Source organism: Colletes gigas, unplaced genomic scaffold (assembly GCF_013123115.1).
Source record: "Colletes gigas isolate AHSC1104 unplaced genomic scaffold, ASM1312311v1 Colletes_gigas_Sc00005, whole genome shotgun sequence".
NCBI lineage: Eukaryota > Metazoa > Arthropoda > Insecta > Hymenoptera > Colletidae > Colletes > Colletes gigas.
Genome location: NW_025106634.1, coordinates 3,274,235 through 3,292,101, shown reverse-complemented (window position 1 = coordinate 3,292,101; position 17,867 = coordinate 3,274,235). Strand labels below are relative to the sequence as shown.

The 17,867-nt window shown below is 43.4% G+C and overlaps 1 protein-coding gene across 1 annotated transcript in view; it reads right to left on the bottom strand.

Moving 5' to 3' along the window:
* The window catches only part of LOC122395078 (discoidin domain-containing receptor 2-like), a 151,926-nt gene that overhangs the window by 45,521 nt on the left and 88,538 nt on the right, over positions 1-17,867 (bottom strand). The window contains exons 5-8 of the mRNA XM_043392391.1: positions 12,599-12,746; positions 8,115-8,294; positions 1,245-1,384; positions 154-361 (exon numbers count right to left, since the gene is read on the bottom strand). Of these exons, the coding sequence (XP_043248326.1) occupies positions 154-361; positions 1,245-1,384; positions 8,115-8,294; positions 12,599-12,746 (676 nt within the window). The remainder of the gene's footprint in view (positions 1-153; positions 362-1,244; positions 1,385-8,114; positions 8,295-12,598; positions 12,747-17,867) is intronic.

The window sequence follows — 17,867 nt, the reverse complement described above, 5'->3', positions numbered from 1 at the left end:
ATGTAAATGGAAAATAATTTAAAATCGTAGGCGATCGGTTACTGATTTAAAAATGGCGTCGAATTTGTCGAGTTTAGGGACTCCGTGTGGTATATAAAATCGACGCAGCGTGCGAGAGGGATTTTTATCGAGGGCCGTGGCGCTTTCCTTTACCTGATTCGAAGATTACTTCGCTGAGCATGATCCAGCGTGCTGCGAAATACAGCTGCAGTTTCAGAAAGCGACCGGCACGTGAGTGAAGCTTTATGGTAACATCACGTGCCTGCTCTAACACCAGATCCGGTATGTAAGAGAACTGGATTGGCTCCCCGTTGAACTGGTTTCCACCGGCGCCAAGATAAACCTTCGCGTAAGAAAAGACCTGCGGAGGAATCGCATGTATGTATACACTGTACACGGGCCCGGGATGAAGCGATTGGTGGACGGGTAAACAGGGAGGAAATCGTTGAACGTGATGGAGACGCTTCTTCTACTTCTTTTTCTCTATCTATGGCCAGCGTATATCGCGGTTCGCGTGTACACGCGAAATAGGGCAATAACTATCGGCCTCTCCAAGCAATTTCGTTTCCCCCGGATGCGTAAAAACATCCAGATCGAATTAAAAATTTAATCTGTCGTGGATTCGATGACACTTGCCCCCACAGATCGAATTCACCAAATTTTGCACTCCGTGATTATACAGAATGCTTGTAATTGAATGGTCAATCTTTAAATGAGAATTTGGGACCTGTTTTTCTCTCAAAGCGAAGAAAATATAGAAAATCAATAGCAACGTTGTGGAAATTCAGTCCTTCTTGTCTTCAAACAGATTTACGCCATTTTCGTAACGAACGGCTTAATTATTCATAGCGTTAATAAATAAAAGTCAAGCGTTCCAATCGTGCTGGTATTTCTGGAAGACCCATGAATATTTGACGAAAGTTAACAATCCAATTGTCACGATAACAGAATTATTATTTAATTACCACAATTTGGAAATTATTTCTTATTTAGCTGCTCATTATACCCAGTCGTAACAAATTCATGATGTTACCAAGCCACAAAAATTGAAGGTAAATATATTAAGGAAATAGGAAAATTGGTAAATGGATTTCCAGGTACTATAAAGTTGCATTCTTTTTAAACCTTCGATAGATCTGTAAAATGGAGATTTTGTTGATCTTCAATCTATTTCTAAAATTTTCGATTATTTTTTTTTTCTTTGATTCCCTACGTTTATATTAGATAATGAAAGTTTAGTGCACCTGCACATCTTTGGTGAAGTAATTGTTTGTGTGCAAGTGTATGGCAGTGAAGTTCCGAGAGCAGTCGAATTCGAATGTTATTTCAACCGGTCGTCCAAGCATGCTGGGCGTGTCGTTCCTCCAACCGACCCATTCGTATCCTGAAACAAACGGAAAACAGTAATTCGAAAAACTTCGTTCAAAGCGCGGCACGAAGTAAAAATATTGCACGTATCCCGGTTGTCTCGTTTCACTCATATTTTATTGCAATCGAAATTCTACCGCGTTCCTCGTGGTTCTCGACTTGATAAAAATCATACCTTTGACCAACGCGAGTTCCGGTTCGCGGTATTCGCGCAGCCCCGTGACTGTTTTTTTGTTTTTTTCCATTCCACGCGAATAGTTGTTTGCTTTTCAATCGCAGCGAATATTTTCGTTCGCAGTCGACGGGACTGGAAATTGTCAGGTTACGTCGTCGGATCCGATTACTCCATCGACAACTGGAGCCGATAAACGGGGGGTGGGAGGGGGGCAATAAAATCTGTAACATAAATAATCCCGCGATTCGCGAGCGACGTCGAGATTTGTTTACGCGAGTAGCGGACCGATCGGTGGGCGTTCGCATCAAACGAACAAATTGTTTCAACGCGTACGCATTTGTTGCAAATTGCGCGAGGCTCTTTCGACCGGGGAGGGGGAGGGGTTCCGGACCAACCTATTTTCCCCCGAACGACAGCTGTTCTTTGAATGTTGCCTTAATTAATTGCCGGCCGAATGCAAAATAGTAGGCGTTTCGCGCAATCTGCGACTGCATTGAATCCGTGGCCTCCTCGAAAAAAGGACCGGTCGCCTCTGTTACGGGGATTCGTCTTCTAGCTTCTCTCGAGGTACCATAAGTTACGAGATAAATCCAGGATCAAAACGAACGTAAAGTTTCGAATATTGAAATTCTAATAGCAACTATTCTGGTGCGAAATTAATAAATGTCAAATCATTCTGGAAAAATTATTTCTAATTGCAGGGGTCAATTACTATCATTTTTTGGTGAAGACACATACCCCCGAAATCCTACCCATTTTCGAGATAAAAATTCAGGAAGGTGGACAAATTTTTCGTCGAAATTACAAATTTTAAATCCTTCTGAAAAAATTATTTTCGGTTACAGGGGTCGATTATGATCATTTTTGGTCAATAGACTTGTCTCCGAAATCCTACGCACTTTCGAGAAAAAATTCAGTAAGTGGACAAAGACCTCATTTTACATCATTTCAACAACATCGAATAGGACATACATTTATACGATTCTTTTTTACTGTTTTCATATGTATATACTTATTAAATTTTGTTCCCACGAATTTGGCACTACAAAGAGACAAAAGATGGAAGATTATTTAACGCCACAGTTAAAACTATCTGCCTCGAGAACAAATGCTTCTCATACACCAAACAACAACCTTTCCCGATATATGATACCTCCCGACTATTGCTCTCCAGTTTCAGAATCCTCTATCGAACCGAAACCAGTGACTTATACTCGCTGGTGTGCCCGTACCGTTCCTGCTAATTCCCCGAAATTGTCCTTGCAGCTAAATTCTGGCTCTTATCGATCCTCGCCGGAAGCACCGGTGAAATATTAATTACGCTTCGAATTAACATTCGGTAGCCCCGGTATCCACCGTCTCTCCAAAGTTACGTGTACCCTATCCCGGTCCCACTCCCGCGCGCCTCGCTGGACGAGCACACCAAAGAGCAACGAAACACCGTATGGAAAATGGAAGAGTCCGGTGGCCAGGAGCCGCAACGGCAGTTATTGCTCGAATCCCGCCATTAGATTCCGCCGGTTCGCCGCTCGGATCGAATACGGACAGCAATAATCCTAAAACCAGCTTTTTTCGAAACCAGTCCTCCGTTACTTTTCGCGGTACGTTTCGAATTTTCGCCTTTAAACCAGACGCTGGCTGCGGTTTTCCGGCAAAACTTTCGCCCGCGTGCGCGGAGGGGTGCCTAACATTCCCGGGACGAACGAAAGTTTCGGTTGCACGGTTTCAGGGGGCTCGTCATCATTTAAATGACTTTAAAAACACGTGCATTTTTTTCTGTAGGGAAACCACAGACTTTTATTATGAAATTTTAATCATATTGTCTGCATGCCTTAAATCAGGCAATCGAAACGAAGGTACGACATTTTCGTGATTGCAGAAGAAATCCAAGAACTGAACACAAGTTGAAAAAATAAAGAGTTGGACTTAAAGTACCTACAGTGTAGGTATTAATTCGTTCGCGAATTGAACGAGGCAAGATGCACTCGAGACGCCAAGACACCGTGAATATTCGTTGCAAAACTGTTCTCCCTGGCCCTTTGTTTACATTTCAATTTTTACTTCCGCCTAATCCCAAGCTTCATAAGATCGCGAGAAGTTGATGTACGTAATCCGCCTCACAGAGATCTGTTCTTTACGCTATAAATCCCGCGCGCTTTTATCTCCTCGACGAGAGAAGAAAGAGGCTGGAACGAAAAACGTCTCTACGTAGTCCTGACAGAGGCTTCCTTGAAGCTTATTAAAACTTACGAGAGTTTCGATCGTTCTGCTTCGATTCGGTATCCGCGGCCGTTCTGCTTTGGATTTTCCCAGCCACGGTCCCTTCCGTTTTCTCAACAATGTTCGGGGACTCCGGCATTATATCGCTCTGATCTATCCGTTTTCATATAAACCCCACCCTTTAATATCGTCCCTCGAGTAAATAGTTTCCCAGCTTCCTGTCGTCGCTCGGCCGCTATCTGCCATCAATTCTGAACATTCAGAAGGGTCGTAAGATAACGGTACCATAGGTATATCGCGCCTCAGATTCACCGCAGCCTGATGATTTTCTCACTTAAACCGTCCTGAAACTATACGACCGCGCGTATGGCGCTCGTAAAGAGGGTTGCGCGTCGATAGTCCCGCGTTATCACCTCTTCAAAACGATCTACCGGAGATTTCGACGATTTCGACGGCCCGATTCGAATCTGGATAAGCGACGGGAATAACTTTTCGCTAACGCTACCGTTGAGCGAAATTTGAATTTCATTCGTTCGGCCAACAAGGATTCCAAAAGAATCCTCGAAAACGACTGGCTTTGACTCGCCATTTTTCAAAGTACAAATTTTTCACGCCACGATTTACTGATTCTCCAACCTCTGGAAAGACTACAGATTTCAATTAGGATTCTTCAGCGATAACCAGTTTTCTGATCGTTCGTGTTGGATTCTTGGACGTATATTTGCGACGGAAAGCTAACGGATTGCTGGAACCTCGAGTCTCCTTTCCCGAAGGCCAGTGACCTAATCCCATCTTCTGAAGGGTGGATCGCCAAATATTCCGGAAACTGTCCCGCCTATGTCATTTTCCTGGTTGATTGGTTCTCTAAATCCTATCGCTTGGACGTCTACTCCCGAGAAATATCTTGGAAGCAACGCCCATAGGTTTAATCCATTAAGTATCATTTAAAAAAAATTAATTGTATACGTCAACGGTAACGTAAATAATAATTCTACGTTGCAGTTGATCTCTGTACTTGCGCATTACCGATAAGAAAATATGAAACCTCTGAATCTGGAATGAAATCTTTCGAACAACCGTCGCAGTAACAGGTGAACGAAGTGTCTGTTTCTTCCTTGTCGTACACTGCTGTTTTTACCGTGAACTCGTATCAGAATGGTTCATAAAAGTAGGTACACGTCGCGATGATACCGGGAGTTATAGAGATACGTTGTGACAGGAGTCGTATAATAAACTGAGTATATTCAAACAGAAAGTCGTAGACTCTCTGTAAACCGGTGCTTTGCTGCAGGGCATTCGCGTATCGTTACCGTGAATTCGGCAGCAGAGACCCTCCAAAATTCTCACGACTCCAGGCTTGACATTATGGACTTGAAAACATCCTAGGATTCTCACCTCAACACTGTAACTACGATCAAGGAAAAGTCATCAAACAATCGCTGACGAAGTCAAAGTTCGAGAAATATAATTATATTTTCCAGGACTAGTATTTTAAAATGCACGTTGATAGAAAGCTTGTGCTAATAAAAGCTTTCATTAGAGACCAAAACTTTGTTCCGTAATAAAAAACCCCGTTACCCATATTTGGAAGACGTGACAGTCAAAGTGTTAAGGTATTTTTGGTAACGAGTTTGTACAGTTTCAAATGCTAGAAACATAAATGAATTATGGGTGTAATTTTCAGCACCTTCGTAAACAGTAAAAGTTCCTAGCTCATTCATGTTGAGAAATGAAAATAAACCTATTGTGGGATCCTCAGAGTCGAGAAGAAACGGAGTCTGAGAGATCGGGAAACGGTTCGACGGTTGGAAAAGTGGTCGGTCGTCAATCCTGTGCCCTTCTTTTTCTTGGACTCGTACAATTGGGGAGTCGTTTGGGATTGTTGAAGTGTCACGTGTAGGATACGGCGTGTCGGGCAGACAAGTGTAAAAGAAGAAGAGAGTTACGAGCAGGGATTGTAACCGTTGCCTAACACGAGTGAAAAACCGGGTTAACAACGAGGGGTTAGTGCAACCCATAGTAACCACGATCCGACATGGTAGAAAGGGTTGACTAGCTTGGAACAGGTTACGAGGGTGAATAAAAGTGTATTTCAAAAAGGATTCGTGTTCTGCCTGTCCCGGGACTTCAAATAAAAATTGATCGAGGAAAACAATCTCTAACAAAAAACAAAAATAACAAATTATAAAAAGATACACAATTACGTGAAATGTACATTGAGCGTTCTTTCGCGCGTACAAATATTGACAGCTACGCTAACACATATTCAAATTCACGCGCCAAGAGACACCAACAGGTGGTCCACTCCACTTCCGTCTCGCTCGACAATCATGCCAGCGGTTTTTCCGTTGTACAGACCCGATTATCCCGCTCGATTCAATTTTCCTTTCGTAAAATTGTGGCGATTATTTCGCAGAAACCCGTCGAAACTACGGCAAGTGGTTCGTTTGTAGAACTAGGAGCAACGACAAAGTCATGAACATCTACCTGGCACTCGGAAGTTCCAATAACACTTGAAACATATTGGATACTCGATTTCCCTATTACTCTCATCCAGCAATATATCAAGCAAACCCATCCAAGAACGAGGGGGAATTTGAAGTACCAAATTCAACGCAACCATGAAGCTTTTGAAGTACGACAAACTACGCGAAAACTTCCCTACGCATACCTGGATGTTTATCCAGTAGCAATCTGTAACATATTATCCAACTTGCAGGGATGCTTTGACCATAGTTGTGAAACTAAATTCCATGCTGAATACTGTAGCGAGGCACTGCCATTCCCCTTTCACTTTTGTCACCGATTAATTCCAATAAGGTATGTTTATTTTCATAGTTGGGGTATAGCAAACGTTAAAATGGAACAAAGTCATAGAAAATGACGATCAATAATTAATCTCCCGCGCCAAAAATTTAATAAAAGACCCGGAAGTATTTCCGCGAGTGGTTTGGGACGAGAATCGACGGACAGTCGGTTCTCGACGCGAAAAGGAACGGGCACCACGGTTTTAAAGAGAGTCGAGAGAGGCTGCACGCAGTCCCGACGGGTTTAAAAGTTTAAGAAGCTGAAAGTACGTAGCTCCGAGTGCGCTGGCCTGTCTCGCCGGCGTAAATGGAAAGACACAAATGTATCCTGGGAGCCGGTAAACAGCAGTGTGGCTTGCAGTCTAGCCCCGCGGTTCAATATAAATGTAAATTGGAACAGATTCGAGTGCGGCGTGGAACACGCTCCGCGAGTCCGAGCTTCTAGTCTGCCGCCAGCTTTCTGGGATTCCCTTATCCCCGGCTGGTACGCGCACCTGGAATCGGCGCGTAGAAAATTTTATTCTCCTTCGAAACACCCACTCGAAAGGTGCAGCCCAGTGCTGACCGATTGCACAGATCATAGACCACGCGAAACAAAATTATAGCGCACTTTATATGCACGATTATATCCATGTTACATAGGACCATTCGATGTTTGTTCAACTCCCATTGCAAACGTTTAAATATTCGACAAATAATTTAAGTGTAATCGAGTTTAAACGCGCGTGAAGTATCTTTTGTGTTTCTAATAAACTGTTGTGTAATTCGAAAGTGAAGGATGCAGGCGTTGCATAGAGCTGAAAGTGAAATTTATGTATATTGTGAGACCCGGAAGTTGCTCGAGTCATTCAACGAACAATATTCCAACCATGGCGCTAACCTTTTCCTCAAGAACGGCGTGAGCAATCTACTTCTTCCTCGAGTTCCTTTATACGCGCTCAATATGTATTAAATTAATCCCGAGAATGGGGTTCGATATCGCCTGGCGAATTTAATTCCGACCGGTGAAATGAAAGGCATTTACAATTGAGATTTAATAACACTCTGGAAACTACGTTCGACGAGGATCGCTGCACCGGGGAAAGAGCGACGCGGTGCACGCATCGATTCAGATTTTTCCGTTTCCATCGTGTAAATAAACAAACATACACAAAAAGACTTTTTCTTGGAGAAGAAAAAAAAATACTAGACCTTCGAACCTTTCGAATATGAAATTACTGTGCAATCTACGCGTACTTTGATCAGACATTTAATTTGGTCAGTGTGCCAAAGTGTGTATAACGTTAACCCCACAGGGGTTTGAATAGCGTGATAAAAGAGAAATCCTTAAAGAATCGCTTGAATGTTACGTTCCCAAGGGGAAAGGGTAAAGATCAGCGAAACGTTAAAGCGGAGTAAGAAGGATAGAAAAGATGGGAACGTAATAATATAAGTCGGTCAACGAGCGGGTTACTCGCGAAGGTAGAGCGCGGACGGCTCTATCACGCTAATCTAGACACGATCGGGCTCTAGCGCTAATCTCGTTCCAGCACGAAGCAACTTACCTTTCCCGTTACCACTGACGTCCAATCTGAAGTTGTCAGGACCCTTTTGCCCGTCGACAAGTTGACCGAGTCCCCCCGAGAGGTAACCTCCTTCTTCCCTCCCGTCGTACGTCCTGTCGGAAAGGTCAACCTCCGAGCCCCTCTTAATTCCTTGGGGCATGGAATACGACACCAGGCCCTCTGCAACAAGAACAGAACGAACCGTGTAAGGTGCATGCACGGGCCAATCGTGAACTATGCATCATCGCGCAGCGTACGTGGCGATGGGACGGACATTTTATTCCCGACGATACGTGATAAGATTGCGCGCCCCCGGTCGTTGGATAAAGTGCACGTCCCCGGGAGAAGACGAGACCGGAAAGTTTTAAATCCTGACGTCTCGACGCCCGCCGAGTCGATTACCTGTTGTCTGAGTGCGGCTCGTTCCTGTATAATTTATGACCGAGTAACGGATACCTCGTCCGGCGAACGTGCTTTTATTAGGAGCCACGAGCCCCGAGAATCGATACTTCGCACGATATTAACAGGTTTCTCCAATTTCGAGACCCACCGATCGATTTCAAATATTTTTCAATAAGGAAATTTTGTATAAATAGAATGAGGATCGAAAGAAACAATAGAGTTGGACAAATTGCAGCGCGTTAAGAAAGATTTTTTTCGAATAAAAACTTTTATAACCATTGAGTTTGTTTTACTGCCGGCGATAAAAGAGCCAACTTTATACGTATATCAAAGTTCAAAACAATGGGTCTATTGATTTCCGAAGTATCGTGTCAACCGACTTGAAAGATGAAGTTTGGTAAAGTGTCTGGAAGTATGTAAAATATTCGGTCCAAAGTCCCGTAACATTGTCCATTTTTCAGATTCCACCGTGATCCTACCGGTATTAACGTTGTGGAAACTTTGAGGAAATGTGTAAAAAGAATTAATTTCGCTCGCTTCCAATATAGACAGACCACTAAAACTTCGTCGTGAAATGTTGAAGTACATAAAGTCTCCGGGTTTAAAATTATATTGCACGGAAAATGTCAGCTTTTACCACAATTAATTCGAAATAATGGTGGGCTTTGTAACTTTAGAATAAAGTAATGAAAAGAAATTTTTTTTTACACTATTTTCAAACATGTGAATGAACCAGAAAGCAGAAAACATAGAAATAAATTTAAAAAGCAGATGATTTCGAGACCCGCGACTCTGTTGATTTTACAAATTTCAAATTGAAAAAATGCAGCGATTCGAACATGATTTTTCGAACGCCCCAAAGCAGACTGCTTAAACATGCATCTTTCGTACGGATGCAACGGAAAGCGAAACATTTTGGAACGGAGCCCTTTTGAACAGAAGAGGGAAAATTGATGTTTGGAAACACGAACGATCTCCGCACATTTTTGCGGAGGAACATTTGGAAAAATATTCGTAGCATTCTGTATTCGGAGAAACGAACGTTTTCAGCAGTTTTTGGAGGAACATTGATATTGGAAATAGCGAACCGAATTTCATTGGAAATTTCTCCTTGAATCTAAAAATGATTTTCTAGCGCACAAACTCTATTCCATTCGTAAAAGAAAAATCGCAAGAATACCGATTCTCGGTATGAAAACTTTTATTTTTCAAACGTAACGCTGTAAGTTTAGGGTTTCAGAAGGCAACCACACGCCCTTAATAGAACTCCATCCTTCGTAGATATATGCAAAACAAAAGTCTGTATCTACACGCGGTAATAAAGACGTATTATTATTAACTATTTTCCAACGAAAACTGTTCGCGAAAGCTCCCAGTGATTTCATCTTTATACATCTTCATCAACGCCACAACGATACCCGATAAAAATCTACCATTTTACTTCTCCTGGTCCCCGGGGGAAATACGGAAAATGATTTATTGGAAGGCCGAAGAACCGCCTGCAAGAACTGACAGACGTCACCGAAGACGAACGCGGTACAAGTTTTAACACTTTCGCGGAATAAAAATGGCACCGTTCGTTCCGACGCGTTTTTAATACTCGCCGGACGACGTATTCAATTTAATCGACGGATGACGGGTAGAAATCGTAAATCCCACGGTATTAAAGTCGTCCTTTGCATAAACGACAGGCGAAAGGAAAAGGAAATGGCGCTTGGAATAACAGGCTCGTTGCGAAGCGGGGACTCGTTTTCGCGTTGCTTTCTTTTCCGATAACAGGCGTAAGCGATAAATACTCTGTATTTATCATGGTGTTGTTCCGCGTGTATAAAGGCCGGGAGGGGCAAAAAGTACGCCAGTGCAAACGATAGTATAGTGCTCTGTGAAATTGTCGATACTCGAGCAGCTGAGGAGTGATCACGATTTATAAACACGAACCACCACTAGGGTGGTTTATAAGTTTTACAGCCTTCTTTGGTACTATTTTTTAACAATAAAACTACGATTGAACTCTATTCTTCTTCTTGCAATAATGTTATAATTATTTCTTTTTAAAATTTAAACTTTTTTTTTAACAGTGCTTTGAAACAATGAGAAAAATTTGAGGAAATAATTTTACAAGCCTTCGTGTTGGGTTTGTGAATAAACAGATCAATTTAGTCCCCGTAAACATTGACTGCAATTTTCGGTGCGTTCGGGTTTACTAATTCCGGTAATTTCGACTGCGATCGGCGAGCATCGGGTGGAAAGTATTTCGGTTCCCGTTACAGTAATTGCTCGGTTACCGGACTGGAATTGAATATACAAAATCGTTTACGGGCCCGTTGTTATTTCCGGCAACAGCTTGGAAATGAAAACACCGTTCGTTCGATAATTCGAGCAAGTTTTCGAGAGACCGATCGTTCGGCCGGACGGTAACGGGCCAATTCGATAATGGAAAACAAACATTCTCGATGTAAATATTTCTTACCGCGTAAGCAATTACGAGCACCATCGACACCGTGCAGCCGTGTATCGATACTTATAACCGTGAATTCGAGCAACGACCGTGCCCCGTCGAGCCTCCTCGAACGCCCACGCTCGCTGAACCATTTCGGGGTCAGATTAACGCAAACACACCTGCCCTCGCTTCGAATAGCTCGTGCCCGTAAATCTCCGTTAATGCCTGGCCTTCGAACGGGCAAAGTTGTTGCCCTTCGATCGCTGTTTAAGAATCTGCACGAATATCTTCGAAACAACGAGATTTATTACCTTTCTTTATTATCTAACATTCGAGTCGACAGAAAGACTATGAAGTAGAATTTTCTGGTACGCCGTGCATTACTTTTAATTAATTAATTATCACTGCTTTGGTTATCTTCTGAAGAACAGCCGTCGACGAAAGAATGGAGGTTTTTCTATAAATTTAAATTGAAACGTAGCGAAGCTAAGGCAGGCAGACGCATTAATTTGGCCATCGGAGAGGCCGTCGGAAGCTCCGTTGCTGAAAGGACTATCCGATGGCGATTCGATGGATTCCAGAGATCTGAATCTGAAAAATGAGACTCGAGGGGGACTTAAATCTGTTCCCAAAGAAAATCAATTGAGAGCCATGCTCGGGAGCTAACTCGCAAACAACGCCAAGCCTTGTTGCGGGACTTAGGGGTTGTCGGTGGAAAAGTTTCCCGACCACAATAGGAACGTTGGAAAAATAGGTATCGAATCGCTCGCGCTTGTAAATCTACGCTAATACCGGGCTTCGAGCGAGCCAAGTTGCTACCCTTCTATCGAAGTTTAAGAACCTGTACGAGAGCCCGCCAATATGGAGGATAAATGTCTGGGATGGCTTAGTATTTTCTGGAACAGCTGGGGAATAAACAAGAATTTAATATTCAGTCCAATCTGATCGATCTTGTCCAGTTACAGTTTACGGAAATGCGTAATACAATGTCAACGACTGTCGATGCGATGACAGGTCGGTAAATCATTGGTAATTATGAGCCAATGACTGAAATAAATCCGTGTTTTTATCTCGATGAAATTTCAGCTGCCAAGAGATAAATGGTCCATGCGCGGTCGAGATTTACTGGAGGTTTGCCCGCAGGTTTGATCGACTGTCTTTCTCGCGAGAATGAACAGCGATAAAGACGGTCGATCAAACACGTAGGTGTACGGGCTGCTTTACAATGAACGATAACACCAATTCATCAAGTCGTTTGTAAACCGCGAATCGAAAGCTCTTTCGGATTATTAATCCTTTCGTTGTCACTGTTGTATAGATCCTCGAAGCTTTCCTTAACAAAAGCAAACACTCAAAAGAAAATTATTTTCACGAATCGATTGCTTGTCGTTTACCGTGACTTTTTAAGAAAGGGCTAAAATATGAAATTAAATGATGGGGGTCACCGGTTACGTCGACCTCGTTCATAGCATTCTCTCGAACGGAGAAAATGGAAAATAGCGACGCGGGTGATAAAAATGCGCGAAACTGAAAACTACGTGGCGTCGTCCTTTTCAATACTTAGCGACGGGCACTTTGTCGCGAATAAGTGGAGTATCATGATATATGGTCAGAGAGAAGAGCTACTATAAATTTCACTCACCGATCCATGGACAGCCATAAAGCTCCAGCCGTATGCATACCATGCGCATGTGGGAGGTGTAAGGAATGAAACGGACTTTTGTCGCCACGATGGCCGGGTCGAAGATCTGCTCCTCCTCCGTGTACGGATTATTGTTGCCCGCTAGAAGCTGCAAATGACGAAATTCGTTGCAATAAAGTCGGAAAATTATTATTAGAGATTTCAGCGAACTAATCGAAATTTTCGAATCTCTCGTGTTCCTTTTCGATACAATAAAAACGTCTCCTTTTCTAATTGCAGTCCAGTTTTCAACTTCCTTTCAGCCGATATTTCTTTTTTTTCGCGAATCTCGTCCCTCCGCTACGGCCAATTCGAACAAACCAGACTGTCTCCGAACTCCAATCGCCGTTCCAACGAGACGAGAGTAGACTGGACGAGAGAGAGAAAAAAAAAGAGAAAAACGCGGACTAGTAACGAGCGGGACCAAAGTATGGCCGGTCGCCGGGAAGTTCGACAAACGAAAAAGGAGAAGCTGGCCGACGAAGGAGTCAACGGACACCGTCGACCGCGCAGACGACGGTCTCGTTAAGCACGGCCGCAGACGGAGCATCGGGATTGGTCATTGGAACGTGTTTACAGCGTTAAGAACGAATCTCACGGCTCTCGGGCACCATTTTCCGGGATCCGATTAGTAAACAACAGCTCGCCGAGAAGCTCTTCTAAATGTAAATGCCGGCGTTAAATCTGGATGAAAGCAGCGTTTCGTCGTACGCTTCTCTCGTTCCTGTCTCTCCCGGCTCGAAATCGATCCGCGTGTCCTGAAGAACACGGGGCTGGTTGAAATACGAACGCGCACGACCGCTGGTCGAGAATCGAATCTCCAGAACAACGAACACGAGAGCCGAAACGAACCGTACGCGCGAGTTGTACACGCGACTCCGTGTCGGTCTGTGAAAAACAAACGTTACGTCGGTTCGCGATGATCGGGACGATGAGGGGTTCGTTTGCGTTTCCATCGGATTAGAATTTCTAACCGTGGTATCCGTTACTCGATACCGAAAAATATAAGGCTCGCAATTTGAACCGTCTCGCGTTTCCTGCTTCGAAAAGCCCGGATTATTACTTTGAGGCGAGTAACGGGATACGCAAATATTCCTTCGATTTTCCTATTGTTGATTTAATACGGCTGGTTCCCCTTGTATATAGCGTGCAGCGAATTACGCGAATTAATGTTTTCGAAATCATACTGGGGGGGCTTACTAACAAGGGAAGTTAGCGAACGTGGAAATTCAAACGATTCAGAAACATCGTGAAAATGCTCTACGATATGTAGAAAACAATTTTAAAACCGTACTCAGATATATATTTCTGTTAAGTTGCAGTGTTTATGCATTTAATTTTGTAATACTATCTCGTGCTTTTTTATTATAGATTAGATATTATTATAGATCTTTGTATTTTACAGACACTATTTGTCCAAAGCTGAGAGTTAAGTTAGCGAAATCTGGCCAAAAGCGTCGTTCGAAATCCAATTCTGAAAGAGTTAAGCTTTCTCGTGCTATGAATATAGTGTCTTTTCGAGCTAAGCGGATTCGTTGATTCCCCACTGCTACTTTACGTACTTGCACATACTTAGGTACAGCTTTTCATAAAGTAGAACGAAGTCTAACGTTTACTAAGTTTTGCAAGGAAGATTTTATATGAAAAAAATTACAATGGAAATTTTTTCTATAACGTAACGGTTTATCACCGTTTCTAGGATCGCAATTTGGTTTCTAGAGGGTCGAACGACGCCTATTTTGAGAAATTCGTGGACGTTTCTTCCTTATCGCAGTCTGTCCTCGACCGCACCAATAACCACGGCGCCGTCGAACACGAATGCGAGTCGCGGGCGGACGATACGGTGGCTCTTGAGAGCGGATTTTTGCAAGGACTTTTCTCGTACGTCGATCGTGTGTTGTCGGCATCTTCGCTGATATATTAAATGGATTCGTGCCGTTTCCATGAAATTCTACGATGCGCTTCTCGCATCCGCGAGACGGGAGAATTTCGTGTCACTTTATCCGCATGGGAGTGCGTATCGTTCCCCGGCCATCGCCGACAAAGCTGAAATCGCGTTCTCGAGTTAGATATCCTAGCGAAAAAGAGTTTATTGGTATCTACCGGTCGTGCCAGAAACGCTGAATCGAGAAAGAATAAATTCCGGAGATCGCACGCAAATTGTCGAGACTCGATAGATTGCCTCGTTTACTTCGAAATTTTATTACGCGAGCGAGTTGGATATAAGTATTTTTATTACGATATCACGATAATGGTGGCCTTATAATTGTATTAAAGTATTAAATTATGCATCAGATGTCACAAAAAAAAAACTAAGACTGTCAATTGGGCGATGTTCTGTCTGATGGATGTCTGGCCCAATATGGCAGTTTCTACTTAGACCGAGATATTCCTTTCTCCTTGGAACACTTTCGGTATATAATCTTCGTCACGAAAGCTAGTCAACATTAAGCACATCTATATTTTTTATAGAATTGAGAAATTGAATAATAGCAAACTCTGTTTCAGATGTGAATATGTACTCATAAAGGATATAAGTAGAGGATATTTTATTCGATATCCTTGCGAATACTAGATAAAGTCACTAGGAACAAATTAAGTAGAATCGTCGTTTCTAGGTGATGGGGTCCAAATTTTTCACTATTGAATCTAGCACCGTAAAGAAATCATTACTGTAATTGATTACGTGCCGAAGTGCAACCGCTCCAAGAAATTCTCTGTGGAAGAACTGAATATCAAGAATCTCTCCGTTGACCTGAAACTCAATAGCGATAACTCCCAGGTTCAGACACGGTGTCCAGGACTCAGGGTCAGAGGATCCAATATCGAGCCACTCGGGTTACAGGCGCCAACACCGATGAACTGGGGGTCACGGGATTCAATATCGACGGAGTCCCGTCGCGAAGGCAGATTCCCACCACTTCGGGAGTCGTGGAATCCACTACAGGCGATACCCATGGGGGTCAGATTCGATGAGCGCGAAAACCGAGTTACGCGATTCCGAAGCCATTAATTTTCGGTTTTCTAAATCTCACAGTAATCACTGTCGCTATGGACGGTCGATATGGCGAAGATAAGAATGGTAAATCCCCTTGATTTCGGGGGTACGTGGATTGTAATTGACCCCCACAACTAGAAATAACTTTTTCACAACGATGTGAAAATTTTTAATTTAATTTTTTACTAACTTTTTAACTCTAAAATCTCCCATTAAAATTGTTCCCAGGGGTGGTCGAACACCCTGTACACCATACTTCTAAAAGACTGCTTATTTATAGATAAAGGCTCTCACCTCGCCCCGTGATATTTTAAAATATTTTTCCTCTTTTAACCAGGGAATATTGTCGATGCCCCCATACGATTTAACGTCGCTCAATGGTTGAAATGCGAGCGGATCCGTTCCTTGTGAATCCGTCTTACCTCTGTCAAGCGAAACAGCGGGATGCACGCTAATCAATCGTCGTTCGAATTAGCACGTCCGCCGTAGTTACGGTCAGGGACCGACGGAAACTTAATGCAGCAAAGGGCGCGGGGGGAGGGGCGGGGGTGTAGCTGTAAACGGGCCACCGAGTTGTAAACGGCACGCAAATGGAACGCACCCCTTAAATCGTGCCGCCCTACGACGAGGGCGGAGGCGGACGAGGCTATATCGGCCGGCTCGGAACGACCGACCGCGGATGCATTGCAACTGCAACTGCAACGCGCAGGAATACAAGCCAGCGGCCCGGGGTATACGCGATAGGAATAATTAATACAGCCATAAACAAGAACCAGGGACGGGGGCGGCGGTGGCCGGACCGATATCGTCCTACCGACACATAAAATTGATATCCGTGCTTCAAGGAGGGAGGATCATTCTGGGAGGCTGGCCATATATCCGACCTGGATGGATCGTTCTTGCGCCACGGGCACCGGAATAGGGTGTCGCAATCGTACAGAGACTCATTGTGTACTTTACTAGTTATTTATCGCTTCGTTCAGTACGATTATCCGCGTCATAACGTCGCGGGAAACGTAAGCGCCATGGATCGCTTTCAACCAAGAACTTATTTTCGTAACCTCGATAAAATTCATTAAATTTATTTCCTCGAACGTTTCAAGTTATGAGAATTAATTGTTTTGGTTACAGAGTGAAAAGTCCTGTCGCCCATACGTGGTGGTCAAAGTGCTAGAAGCGGAAGAACAACAAGGATTTCCTTTGGTAATTTAAAGTGCAGGATATTTGGGAAATATATGGAAATACTAAGATTAATCCTACGGAGACCAATAAATTTCTGTCACCAATTAAACAACCGTTTTAACGTTCTCTTATTCCTAAAATGTAATTTAATATCGATCGATCGACAGCAACTTGCCTTTAAATTCAAACTATGGGAAACTAATACCGAATCGTATTTTATATTTCTTCGGTCCCCAGTACCGAACGCACTCGTACATTATCGTTTACGGGAGGTGCTCGATTCGCATACGTGGGTGGGAAGCTTTATCTTATTACCTAACGCAGAAACCGGGCGGAACGTAAATTCCACACAGGCACGTAACACTGTTTTACCAGTGTGTGTAATCTGTATTTTCAAGCTAGAAACCACCTATTCTGTGCAGGCAGGCTGCGATCGCCCTTAGCTAGATAGGTCGCATCAGAGATGATGGTGATTCTGACGATGCAGGAAATGTTCTCGACTGTTGGACCCTCCCGTGGACAAACTCGGAATTCACTCAATTTGCTGAAATTGTAATTCGAATACAGACGCTGTCTCGCCCGCGCGAACGCTTGGAGGACATTTTCAATCGTCGCGAGGACAATTGAAACGGTCGTTTGTCCGCTATAACGGCGCATAATTTGCACTTCGATGGTAATTCCGGAACTAAGAATTCCACGGCGATTCGAAACGCTCTGTTACGTACAGCTCAACAAGTTGACATCGGTCTCTGTCATTCTTTCATAGCTGTATTCGTTTCAAAACGTGATTCGATTAGATTTACCTTTGCAGTTACACGATAATTGAAGAGCTCGGTGATTTACGATTAAGATTACACGACGATACGCGACAACGATGGTGCAATTACGATGTAATTAGAGTGCTATTACTTTGTAGAAGTAATAGTGGCGAATGTAATTAGATTCCATTTAGCTCGACACTGTATAACACTCGTTAGCTAGGTCGAAGCAACAGTCTAATCGTCTCGTTCCTGCCACTTATCCGCGCCCGAGACACTTCCTCGGGGCTTT